The following is a 13,039-nucleotide window of genomic DNA, read 5'->3' as shown; positions in this document are numbered from 1 at the left end:
TCATGCCCGTAAACCCAGCACTTTGGGAAGCGGGTGGATCACAAGGTCAGGAGTTCAAGACCAGCCTGGCCAATATGATGAAACCCCGTCTATACTAAAAATACATAAATTAGCCAGGCATGGTGGCATGCACCTGTAGTCCCAGCTACTCAGGAGGCTGAGGCAGAAGAACTGCTTGAACCCAAGAGGCAGAGGTTGCAGTAAGACGAGATCATGCCACTGCACTCCAGCTTTGGCGACAGAGCGAGACTCTGTCTCAAAAAGAAAAAAACAAAAATTTACCTTAATTTTTACAGATTTGAAGTACTATGTATCTACTGGATCCTAAAGTTAAACATAATCTACCATGCATAGGAAGCATCTAATGAATCTTGTTATTAAAAACCAACACAGGACATTCAGAAAGCAGATATGAAAGCTTTAATTCACCATGGGCATTTCTCCAACCATTCTGTACATTAAACTTTCATGTCTTCACACACATACATCTTTTATAAGACAGTTTTCTTACCAATACAGTACTCTGTACCATACCAACATTCCATTTAACTAGTTAAGGGTGTATTATGTATCATGAACCACTGATTAAATATAAATACAGAAGTTGAATACATACATTAGAAAGTTTAAATTTTACAAAAATTTAAGAAAGGCTAAATACCATGAAAGTTTACATGTATTCTTTAATTCTAGACACCGTATCACAGTGACAACCAATTACAATAAAATCACAATTGCTTTTAGATGACAGTACATTCAGATTTCTAATACCCAATTACTTTCATTTCTACAATGTCAACTCCATGCTGCATTTTCATTTCTATAGAGAGTAGACCAGCTTTCAGACTGCAGACCAAGTTTCTTGTGTAATAATATTACTATCTTGATCATGACCACAGGAAACCAATTTTATATTCCCTATACTATATAGAGATGAGACATTATTTGGTGTATAATATGAAACTCTTCAGTGGTGGTGTTCAAGAACATTCAAATAGTAGCTGAAAATAGGGTTTGCTAGAGCAGTCCACATATATCATTAAAAGAAAAAGGCCCAGTCAAAACATTTAGAAATAAATATATAGTACAGCCTTTCCCTCTCCCAAATACTTCCCAGGAAAAAAATTCCAAGCTGACTTCCAAAAAAAAAAAAAAACCCACAAATAAAAACAAAAACACCTCAAAAAATAAACATTATATGATATTCTGAGCAGCAATCTTCCTGAGTCTATTTTCAATTGAAGCAAATTCTGCAGCCAATACTACACTGATTCAGTATCCACACTCCAGAAGGAGTCCTTGAACATCTAGTTCATATCCCCCAAAAATGTGAAAAGACTCCTAAACACCCAAGTTATTACACAATGGGAAGCTGATATTGGCTTGTATTAAAATCCAGGTGAATATCAAACATAATCACAGCCATTTTTTAACAGTGATGCTAGAATAAGTGATGAAAGTATATGCACAGCTGTATACAGATCACTACTAAACACAGGAACAAAATGCCATTTGATGCATAGTAAATAAGCTCCCAAAAAGCCAATTTGAATATATTTATTTCATTTACGTTGATACAGTATTAGAAGGGACTGAATATAATTATGGAGACTGCTGCAAACATTTGATGTCACTAAGTAAGTGTTCTATTAAGCATCAGGCATGCACAGTAGTTACCTTTTAAAGTTTCTCATGTATATATCTTAACACATATATCTTAAGCTACAATATGTTTAAAGCATTTAGTCATTTTAAACCCAAATATTTTAATTGACCTATGTCTAAATGGAGAAAAACAAAAACTTTCTCCTGTCTCAATACCCAATGGTAATATTAAACCTTATTCCCCAAATTGATAAACTTATTTTATATATGTCATCTTTAAAATTCCAAAAATGATGAAAAGTCTTATCACTACTAAATAAGAAGTACGATTCCCCGGCAGCAGTCTACCCACCACACACTTACAGCATGCCAAGCCTTTGGGGATTATGTAAGAGTGTTGTGCTGGTGGCTACAGATGACAATAATTGAAGAGGTCAGTCTCTTCTTTTTATTCTGGATCTCCTTATTTTAAACTAAAGCTTTTCATTAATACAAATAAAAAATCTTTTTTTCTTTATTTAACTTCAATAGAAGAGTAGATAAAACTAAAAACCCTTATTGTCTCCAAGTGTGTGGCAAAATATAAAATGTTTCAATTACATTAGGAAATCGGGTGGATAACGGAGTATAGTTATTCCACTTAAGAAGCATTCCAGTCAAATAATCACAAAAACGAATTCAGATTGCTTGGATCTTGGTCATTTATGGCTTAAAGAATTGGATTTGAAAACCACTTCAGGCTAAAATAAATGTATATGAATAATGCATAGACTGTGTACCTAGAAAATCATGCAATAAATATATGTTCTCACGTACACTGGAATCTCAGTGAAGAAAGGGGTTTGTAGGTGTGAACAGTACTGTTTCTTCACTTTAACCAAGAGACTACACACAGCAAGATACTTGCTTTTGGCCTATTCAAGATCTTATTTGCCAGGTCATCCTAATTTTCTCAGGTTGGTAAAAGAAGCCAATGTTTCAAGACACCTGTGATAAAGAAGTGACTTGCTTCAAGTGCAGGTGCCATGAAATCTGAGCTAGGCAGAACCAGACTCTCCTGACCCTGCCACCCTGCTGCAAAGTCAATTTAAAGTACCTGACTAGCTAGAGTATCAAACGGGTAAATGCTTAGAATGACCAACTGGAAATGTTTATTATAGTAGTATCTTTTTTAAAAATCTGCCCTTTAAATGCATATCATTTGAGAATTGCCAGTGAAAGAGCCACTCACTATTCTTGGTTTTGATACGCCCCTACGACATGAGAATTGAACTGAACTACAATGATTGTAATGTCATCTCTGTACATTCGAGCAAGCTCTTCAGGAAGACTAAGCATTTTGGAGAGGCGCTCATGATCAACAGTCCCAAACTCGTTGTTGCCCACAGCATGGCGAATGAGATGGGTTGCTGCATTCTGATCCTCAAATACCGAGGACATTTTGGTTCTCCTTTCTGTTAAAAGGCCGTGCATCTGTCCCAGAGTCACCTTGTAGCCACCAACAGCTATTGGCTGTTGGTGATGCATGCCAGTTAAGTACTCACCCACAATCCTAACCACATCCTGCCTATGCATAGTCTCCCACAACCCATCAGTAGCCAACACCAGAAACTTATCCTGTGGCCTTAATCGGTGGTAAGTTACCTCTGGCTCAGCAGTGAGATAAGGAGGTGTGTGATAATTAGGAGGAATAAATTTGGTATATTCATTGTCATTCAACTGGTCTGGGCCAGATTCTATCACTCTCTTTTGAAGGTCAATGCTCCATTTGAACTTTACATCTCCAAAAGCCCTAAATGGCATCAGCAAGCCAAGCAGCCGATCCTGTTTCACCACACTCTTGGCCTCACTCTTTGGATGTTCCAATTTCAGCCGTTCTAGTTCTCTTTCATTCTGAGCATTGTGGTCATTAGACAGCGTGACTGCTGACCATGAGCCGTCCTCTTCCTGCACACCCAGCATGGCTCTGCTATCGCCAGTATTGGCCACATGAAGGTCAACACCATCCACATGGGCCACACAAGCAGTGGCTCCAGAAAATGCCACTCGAAGCACCAGATAGTTGAGGAAGGAATTAGGATCACCAACTTGTGCCTCCAAGGAGATGTCATTATCAAGCCTCTTGAAAGCATTAATTAGGGCCTCCTTAACATCAATATCAGTTGACTCACCAGTGTTGAGGTCTATAAGCTCTTGCCAGTAAGTCCTCAAGCTGTTAAAGTACAATTTGGATGCCTCCTTACTAAAGTAATCATTGGGGTGCTTGTGCCACTGGAGAATGGGTAGCAGTGCCCGGCCACTCTCCACTGCATTTTCAATCTCTAGCAAAGTCTCATGGGGTAACAAAGAGACAGCAATATAATAAAAAAGTCTCTCACTGACTGCCTGGGAACAAGCACAACCTGCATGGCCATCAAAAACCCCCAAAAGCATCCCTCTGGTCTGCAGGCAGGTTGCTGCACTTCTCCGGTCCTCAATGGGCGCATTTGCAGGCAGCTGATTGCTGTCAAATCCAAGGATAGAACTGACATTTTTGCCATCAAATTCTGGCACTTTGAAACTGTATTCATTAGCTTTAAGGATGCTATTGACTTGTGGAGGTGTGAGGTAAAATTTCTGTGGTGTGGAAGCATATCTCCTTCCTTGGGTGTACTGCCACCAGTTCTCCTTTGGCCTGCAAAAGGTAGCATATGCTGGATGAGGTGTATATCTCAGTCGACTCTGAGGAACGTAGGGTGAGGAACAACAGAGATGTTTGTGGTGGCAGTAACATGCAGTGCCATAGATCCTGCTCAGTTCACAGTTACGGATCAGAGGAAAAAACAGTTGAGTTGGTGCTGGCATGGCATCAGAGAACAGTGGCAGGCTGGAACTTCTGACTGGGATTCCTAGACAGCAAATTAGACAGATGTACACAAAGAAAAGAGTTACATTTCAGGAGACTTAATCTAGCTTTGCCTTCATAACAAATATTAAGCAAGTCAATCTACATGCTAAGCCTTTGTTAGAAGGTACTACATTTTATACACACATCATGTACTATTTCTACAGGGTGTATTCTGGTAGGCACAACTCCCAATTATTCGTGGAACCAGGACTGAACTCCTGGCTCCTGTACTCAAACTTCAATTTTCTCTTTTCTTTGTTCTTCTTTGTGCAGTACAAACTGTGCAGAATGTACAACAGATTTGGCTGGGGAAAGCTGAGGAGATGAAGGTTATATAACATTATGCAGTAGCAGTCTACCTGACCAATCATCCTTCTATCTCCCTATCCTTAAAAAATGCCTTGAAATCTCCCATTTTACACAGGGACTTCTTCAATTTATGAAGATCCTTTACATAGACCTGTGGTCAATTTTGGCATGATTACACATGGCTATGATCAAAAGTGTTAAAATGCAGCCCAAACATATGTATATTCATGAATTACTGCCACCAGTTCTCCTTTGGCCTGCAAAAGGTAGCATATGCTGGATGCGGTGTGTATCTCAGTCAACTCTGAGGAATGTAGGGTGAGGAACAACAGAGACGTTTGTACATCATATACATATTTTACTATAGTAATATGCATTGTAACATACACAGAAAAATTTCTACATAATTAAATAAAAAAAGAAATTCCAGTATTTCTCTCCTGTACCCCAGTAGATGGTCTTGCAAAACTTGCTTCTCTAGACCACTGTGGCAATTTGCCAGGCTAATGGGCATAGGTCTGCCACCAACTCCCAAATAATCTTGGAAAAGTCAGCTCACATCTTTGAGTCTCACTCTTCTAACTTGTAAATGAACACAATGGAACAGATGCTATCTAAGGCTTTTCTAGGATTCATGCCTTTATGCTTATGGAAGTGAGGCTTTGAAATAAAATTCAGGTTTCATTTATTCACTGTTGAATTCTACCGTGCCATTCATGATTTAAAAAAAAAAAAAAAAAAAAAGTTTTAAGTATTGTAGTAGCTCTAAAGCTTTGTTAGTAACATAAATGACTTCAGTCCTAGAACTTAATTTACCTACTAACAATGTCCCCTGCTTAGCAGCCATAAGGAAAAACCATGTAAGTATTTTCATCTACTATGGATCCAAAGTAGAATTAACCCCTAGAAAAATGTTTTCTTGGATATGGTAATTACTGTGATTTCATCATTACACAATGTCTACCAATATACACACACTGAAACATCACAGTGTATCCCATAAATATATACTATTATGTGTCAATTGTAAATTTAAAATAAATTTCAAAAAACCAAAAATGTTTTTTCTCACATTAAAGAAAAAAAAAAGGTATTTATTTGCTCCAGGAAAGCAGTATAGTCAAATAATAGTCTAAGGTTTGGATTGAAAAGGTACAGCAATATAATTACAAACTTTAAAAAAATCCTATCACTCACTATATGCACTGAAAATAATTTCTGGGCATTTATTTGGAAAAATTAATAAATATATCATTAATCTAGATAATTCAAGCAAGAAAAAAATCCCTCTTCTTCCTCAATAAAATATATTTTCCCTGAATTCTTGAGATACTGTTTCAAAATAGTCTTTTAGACTACAAAGAAACACACTTTAGAAATACTTTAAATAAACAAATGCAATAAACAAAAAGGAACATGGAAAATAAAACCATCTGAGTTAATAGCAACTATTCCTTCCCAGGGCTAAACTCATTAAGAAACAAAAGAATTTACAAATATCATAGCAAGTGTTAGCTATATATTATTTTCATATACATTTTTTGAAGAATAATTTGAGAAAAAGTGATAAACTGGGGTAGCGGGAAGCAAAGAAAACTAAACACCGAATAATCACTGATGCTTGTTTGCTTCTGTAAAAAGCACTACATAAGCCAGCCACACAGATTCTCTTCTGCAAGTAGCATAAAGTACCATCATTTTAACTGCACTATCTAAGAAGGGATTTGTTTACGGAAATGAAGACAAGATCAGGCAATAGAAAGTAATGGCTATAATTTTGGAAATAAGAATCTGTAACTAAAAAAGTATTCTGAAATGCACTAATGAAAAACAGAAATTCCAGAAAAACAGGAATCCATCAGGAGTAACCATTTAAATAAAAGCACTTCAAACTGAATACCTGAAAGTCATCCAGAGGTTAAGTGTACATGACTGAGCCAGAAGATGTGCTCAAATGTTGGGCCACATGACAGCGGCTTCCACACTTAAACCGTATCTCTTTTTAGGTTTGCACGCAGAAAGCATATCAACTCATTTTGTGCTTTGTATAAAGGTTTCCTATCATTAAAAATGTAAACGAACGTAATCTTAATGAAAACAATTTTTCTTCATAATTTTATGACTGCATTTGCTCTTTCTTTAAAACTTAAGAATCTTACAGAAAAAAAAAGAAAAAGAAAATGTGCCTCTATGGAATGTAAATTGACTCAAAATACTATTTGTGTATGGGGGAGGGAGGGTTGACAGATGCATAACAGTGTTTGATTGTCTGAGGAATAACAAATCCAGGAAACCTGCACTTTACTTAAATTCCTTTGCTTCGTCATTTTTCTGGGTGTGTGGCGGGGGGACGGGAGGAGGAGTTGGAGTGCAATGGCGTGATCTCGGCTCACTGCAACCTCTGCCTCCCGGGTTTAAGCGATTCTCCCGCCTCAGCCTCCCGAGTAGCTGGGATTACCACGCCCGGATAATTCTGTATTTTCAGTAGAGATGGGGTTTCACCATGTTGGTCAGGTTGGTTTCCAACTCCTGACCTCAGGCCATCCACCCGCCTCAGCCTCCCAAAGTGCTGGGGTTACAGGGATGAGCCACCGCATCCGGCTTGGTTTGACATCTTTTCTACTTTTGTAGTTCACTGCAAAATGAATGAAATCTAGTGACAAAAAGCTAATGATTCACACAGCAGGTGCTTTTAATAATACTTATATTCAAACATCAAACAAATTCTCCACTACATTTTTCCTTCGAGGCAAAAGTTCTTGCGATTAAAAACAAAAAAAGAGAGTGAATTTTATTGACTGTATCTTTCAGTTATGCAGAGGCTTAGCACATGGACTGAGATTATATCCTAATGCCCCAACTCCTAACATGCCTTCAAAAGACAAAATTCCTAGGGAAGTTGGAATTTATGAAAACTGTGCTGTGATCAATGAGCGTTCTATCCTCATCGGTACAAGTGATATATTCTCTCCATCAGATCAGATACCCTTGGGAGTCAAAGTACTTTAAAATGCTTTCATAAACAATAAGTGAGCACTGGAAAACTCTTAATTATCCTTCAGAATATCCACTGATACAACAAGAAAACCCTCTACATCAAAACTTTTGCTGACAAGCTTGTTAAATTAGTGTAGAAGGCTCTTGATCAGGCAATAAGAACAGCATCCAGGTACAACTGTTGGTAAAACAGAGCAGTGTCAAATTTTCAAGTTATTCCTGATCACAATTTTCACGGAAAAGTTCCTATTCCATGATCTAGACTCAGCCACGTTATACGCAGCATCTTCGTCCCAGGCAGATTTGGCTGATTTTGCCAATGACTAATAAAGAAAGATGCACTGCAACCAGAAACAGGAAAGAGACCCATCCATTCTTACTGATGTGCTTAGCAGAGCCTGTGCCAAGACATTTTTTCCACTCCATCAATAGACCTACGGACCAAATTAATTAGCAAACGCTATTAAGGCACCGACTCCGGAGCCCTTTAGCTTTGCAAAGCTTCTGATGTAAATGAAAAAGAAAAGCTATGCTAATCATTTAATGTGTCAGAACCCCAGTTTATGTAATCCGATTGCATTAAACACTCTACCTAAAGACCATCCACGATTTTTCAACATTTTTCTGGAAATGCCTAGCCATTTCACAGCTCCTGCTATCTTTTTACATGAATGAAGAATGATACGAAGCACCAAGCCAGTACCTGTTTGATTAGTTTCCTTTGTCACTACCTGAAAAATTGCACTCACAAAGGCATCAAAGCTCTCCCAATCCAAGACGCCCTTGTTCCTTTTTCCAATCTATCTCATCCCTTAATACAACGCTGACCCACCTAAAACCATCCATACACAAAAATCTGTCACCATCCTTCCTGGGTACCCAACGCAGGTAGTTAAGTGAATACCTACCAATTCGTCTGGGCCCGGGACACACACACATTCTCCTGTCATCACAACACGGAGCCGACAACATCCACAACCCGCGCGGGCAGCAGCAGCGACAGCAGCACCGGCCCATTGAAAGCAAGGCAGAGATGCTCATTAGAGGAGGCGGCGGCGGGGAGGCGGGAGCGGAGGAGGGGCGAGGTGTCGCTCCAGCCCGGTGAATGGGCTGGGAGGGGGGAAGAGAATGGAGGAGGGATAAAGGGGTGGAGAGAACAAGGAAGCCAACCAAACCAACCCACCCCGCCGGGGAGGCAGAGCCACAGCCCAAGACAGCGCGGCCCAGGCGCGAGCAGGGGCGCGCCCCAAGGGCCAGCCCCTCCATCCAGTCGGGGCGCGAAGCCTATGGACGCGTACGGCAGCCCCGCCCGCTGCCCGCCCAGTCCTGTCCCGCCCCGCCCGGCCCGGCCCCACGGGTGCCCGCTTCAGTCCAGACTAACAGGGACCGGCCGGCGGCAAGCTGCCAGCGGGACCAGCCCGGACCCGGGGTGCATCGGGGAGACACTCAGGCAGAGCCGCAGCCCTACAGCCTCCCCGGAGCTCGCACTGCCGCGGTCCCCGCGGCGCCCTTGGTGCTGACAGCCGGTGCGCAGAGGCCGGAAGACGCTAGGGCTGCACGGCGGCCCCGCCCCCGCCCCAAGCCCCCAGCCCCCAGCCCCCCGACGGCCCCCAGCGCCACCGCTCCCGCCCTACAGCCCCGACCCCCAGGTGCGCACCTGGCGCTCCAGGGCTCGTCCCGCCCTCCGCACGCCCGCGGCCGCCGATCCGCGAGCACGCCCGGCGCCCCCTCACAACTTTGGACGGGTGGAGGATCCCGGACGGGGCGGCTCGTGGCCGGGAGTAGGGAATACGAACCGGGCACCGCAGGAAACCAAACGATTGTCCCGAGGAGGAGGGGGCAACAACGACGCCGCCGCTCCGTGCTTTTTCCACTCAGCCCCGTGCAGCTCCCGGAGCTCGGGCCCTCGCCCCCAGCCGGCCCACTCTGCTCCCCTACCCTGCGGGGCCGCCACCCCGCCCCGCCCCGCCCCGCCCGCACGTTCGGGCTGGAGTGCTTCCCGCCTTCCGATTGGCTGCGCAGTGGCGAGTGGGCGGGAAGGCGGAGAGGGCCGCGGCCGGGGGTGGGGCGGGGGCGGAAGAGGAGCGCGCTCCTTGCCAGCTTTGTGACGTCACGGGGGTCAGACAATCCCTTCCATTCGGCGCGAGCCGCCCATTGGTTCCCCGGGCCCGCCTCACGTGACCCCTCCCTTTAGCGGGTGGAAGGTGTGGCTGTGCGGCGCTAGGCGGTGGTCTGTGGAGCCGGGCGGCGTTGGCGGAGCAGGCTCCGGAATCGGGAGAGGGGAGGCGCCTGGACCGGCTCCAACGTCTTCGTGTGCGTGGGGCGCGAGGAACGGGCTGCTCCCCTGCCGTGCAGGCTTCCTCGAATTCCTTGCATCTCGGCGGGGATGCGGTGGTGTGGGTGGCCGGCCCAGCGGCCAAGCCTCCCCCGCGCCTCGCAGTTGGGTGGGGGCTTCCCAGGGTAGGCTACGGGAGCGGCTCTCAGCCTCACGGGAATCTCAACTCCCTGCGGCTCACCGCAGCCTGCGGTACAAGGCGTAGCAAAGAACCTCGAGAGTAGCTGTTGCTTCGTTCATTTGATGTGTTGCAGATTTTAGAAGCATTAACGCCCATCATGTTTTCTGTCGTTCCAGGGAGAGGAAGCAGGTGTAGACAGCAGCAGGACGGAACTGTGATGAGGGAATTCTCTCTGTAGCATAGATGTGTGCTCACGTTCTCCGAGGAGTTTTGAAATCAATATTGGCCCCGTTGCCCTGAATGGTTACAAGGAAAGAACACTGGACTTGGAGTCAGAAGACCTTCATCCAAGTCATTCCCTGCTCTAAGTCCCATTTCTGCTCCATGAGATTGTTTCCACCTCAGATGAGATTAGACTTAAGGTGGCATTGGTATTGGCTGTGGGAAAACAAGATATCTCGAGGGCTCTTCAGTGACTTCCATCCATACATCCCTTTTACGGGATAGTGGCTTCTAAGAGCTTCCTTGGAGATGGCAGGTAGAGCATTGCACTTATCTTCCCTAGTGTTCACCAATAAGTTGACTTTGATTTATTACACATAACTTATTACTAGCCAGTCAGGTTTACAAAATGATGTGGAGTGAATTACCTGATGTTTATGTAATAAAAAACGTCATATACCCAAACTGGTCCTTTATAACTCCTGGATCTTTCAAGTTGCTGTATTCTCTGTTCTCTAAATAAACTAGAGGAGACTCTTTCTGCCCATTCCCAGATTGCCCATGGAACTTTTGTGGCTAGTCTGTCTGGCCTTCACCCCAGTTTTTACAGGTCCATCTGCCTCCCTTCATCCTCTCCTTTTTGCTTCTCAAATGGGCTTCCCATAAATTTGCAAGTATTCTTCACTGCCCTTTTCCTATTATTTAATTTATGTATCTGGTTTCTTCTTCATAGATGCATAGGGTGGTGTAGCCTAGTGATTAAGAGTGCAGCTGGAGCCAGGCTGGCTTGGTTCCATTCCCAGCTCTGCAGCTTTCTGTGTGGTCATGGGCAACTCTGCATGGCTCAGTTCTCTCATATGTAAGATAAAAATGTAAAAAGTAATGACAGGGCTGTATTAAGAGAGTTGACATATATAGCTTGCTAAGAAAGTGCATAGCATGTAGTGTTATTAAGTGTTAGCTATTCTTGATATTATCGACATGTCCAGTTCAGTGTTTTAGATTAAGAACTCCTGGCAAGTAGGAGACCCAGGCCCCCAAGTGCATTATATTCTGTAGTTAGGTACTAATAAGTTATTAAAAGAATGGAGAATCTTAGAACCTTAGAATATCAGTTTAAATTCATTTATACGTAGGATCTCTGCCTCTTAACCCTTACTTTGTGGACATGGAGACTGTAGCAGGATGAGCCGCAGACAAAACTCCTGAGACACCGGATTAAAGAAGGAAGAGGTTTTTTGTCTTAAGAGCCGAGCTCTCCGAAAAAGAAATACGTGGCCTTTTTAAAGTCTTACAGTTTTAAGGGATCCACGTGAAAGGGTCGTGATAAATCAAGCAAGCGTGGGAAACATGACTGGGGACTACATGCATCAGCTAACAGAACAGAAAGTTTTACAATGCTTTTTTCGTATAGTGTCTGGAATTTACAGATAACACAAGTAGTTTAGGCCAGGGGTTGATGTTATAATTATTACTTTGTTTAACTCCTAGGGCCGGGTGGTGGTGCCAAGGTTGTCTGGCTATATATCTTAATTTTGTTTCTTTCTCGCTTTCCTCCTGTCTTGTGAAGTAGGCAAGGTGGGGGGAGGAGGGCAGCCGGACTAGTAGTGGTCTCCTCCCTTAAGACCACTTAACTGAAGCTATGAGACGAATTTTAAGAGTTTCTGCTTTATGACCCAGAAATGAAGTACATACTAGACTTCTCTGTTGTCTTACCAGCTTTTTCCTGGCCAGGCTTGGTGGGCTCCTGCCTGTAATCCCAGCACTTTGGGAGGCCGGGACGGAAGAATTGCTTGAGCCCAGAGACCAACCTGAGCAACACAGTGAGACCTCATCTCTACAAAAATTTTTTAAAAAAATTATCTGGGTGTGGTGGTGCATGCCTGTAGTCTCAGCTACTCAGAAGGCTTGCTTGATCCTAGGAAGCCAAGGCTGCTGTAGCTTTACTGCACTCCAGCCTAGACGACTACACAAGTCCCTGTCTCAAAAAAACAAAAACAAAAACAAAAAAAAAAACCATTTTTTTAAATGGTCGTGAAATAGAGTAGTAAGAATCCAACATCCAGGCCAGATGTGGTGGCTCACGCCTATAATCCCAGCACTTTGGGAGGCTGAGGCGGGTAGATTGCTTGAGGGCAGGAGTTTGAGACCAGCCTGGCCAACATGGTGAAACCCTGTCTCTACTAAAAACACAAAGAATTAGCTGGGTGTGGTGGTGGGCATCTGTAATCACAGCTACTCGGGAGGCTGAGGCAGGAGAATTGCTTGAACCTGGGAGATGGAGGTTGCAGTGAGCCGAGATTGCAGCACTGCACTCCAGCCTGGGCAACAGAGTGAGACTCCATCTCCAAAAAAAAAAAAAGAATCCAACATCCATATCAAATGACCTCTTCAAAGCTGTTACCTTAGTAGCAACCCTTATTCCACACTGACATTGCCATTATTCAGAGCACTTTTAAAACTCCCTTTTCAAATTGTTTTCAGATCTGCACAGGAAACTCCAACCTGTTTTACTATAACCAACACTTTGGTTTTATACCAGAATAGTATTGATTTCCCATCT

General features: G+C 43.3%; 2 protein-coding genes across 6 annotated transcripts; one reads left to right on the top strand and one right to left on the bottom strand.

Moving 5' to 3' along the window:
* Positions 1–405: 405 nt before the first annotated feature.
* On the bottom strand, positions 406–9,726 carry PDP1 (pyruvate dehydrogenase phosphatase catalytic subunit 1). 5 transcript variants are annotated; one of them, XM_002805442.4, is made up of 3 exons: positions 9,456–9,726; positions 8,707–8,741; positions 406–4,493 (listed from the first exon to the last, which is right to left on the bottom strand). In XM_002805442.4, the coding sequence occupies exons 2-3, from the start codon at positions 8,735–8,737 to the stop codon at positions 2,836–2,838; spliced, it is 1,689 nt and encodes a 562-aa protein (XP_002805488.1). In that variant the 5' UTR covers positions 8,738–8,741; positions 9,456–9,726; the 3' UTR covers positions 406–2,835. The 5 variants fall into 5 exon arrangements, with proteins under 5 accessions (XP_002805488.1, XP_002805489.1, XP_002805491.1 ...); XM_002805443.3 differs by having other exon boundaries at positions 9,595–9,726; XM_002805445.4 differs by lacking the exon at positions 8,707–8,741.
* On the top strand, positions 8,904–10,941 carry LOC144330584 (uncharacterized). Its single transcript, XM_077942784.1, has one exon. The coding sequence runs from the start codon at positions 8,904–8,906 to the stop codon at positions 9,990–9,992; it is 1,089 nt and encodes a 362-aa protein (XP_077798910.1). The 3' UTR covers positions 9,993–10,941.
* The last annotated feature ends 2,098 nt before the right edge of the window (positions 10,942–13,039 follow it).

The sequence above is a fragment of the Macaca mulatta genome, chromosome 8 (genome assembly GCF_049350105.2).
Source record: "Macaca mulatta isolate MMU2019108-1 chromosome 8, T2T-MMU8v2.0, whole genome shotgun sequence".
NCBI lineage: Eukaryota > Metazoa > Chordata > Mammalia > Primates > Cercopithecidae > Macaca > Macaca mulatta.
This window is presented reverse-complemented; position numbering and strand designations above follow the sequence as displayed.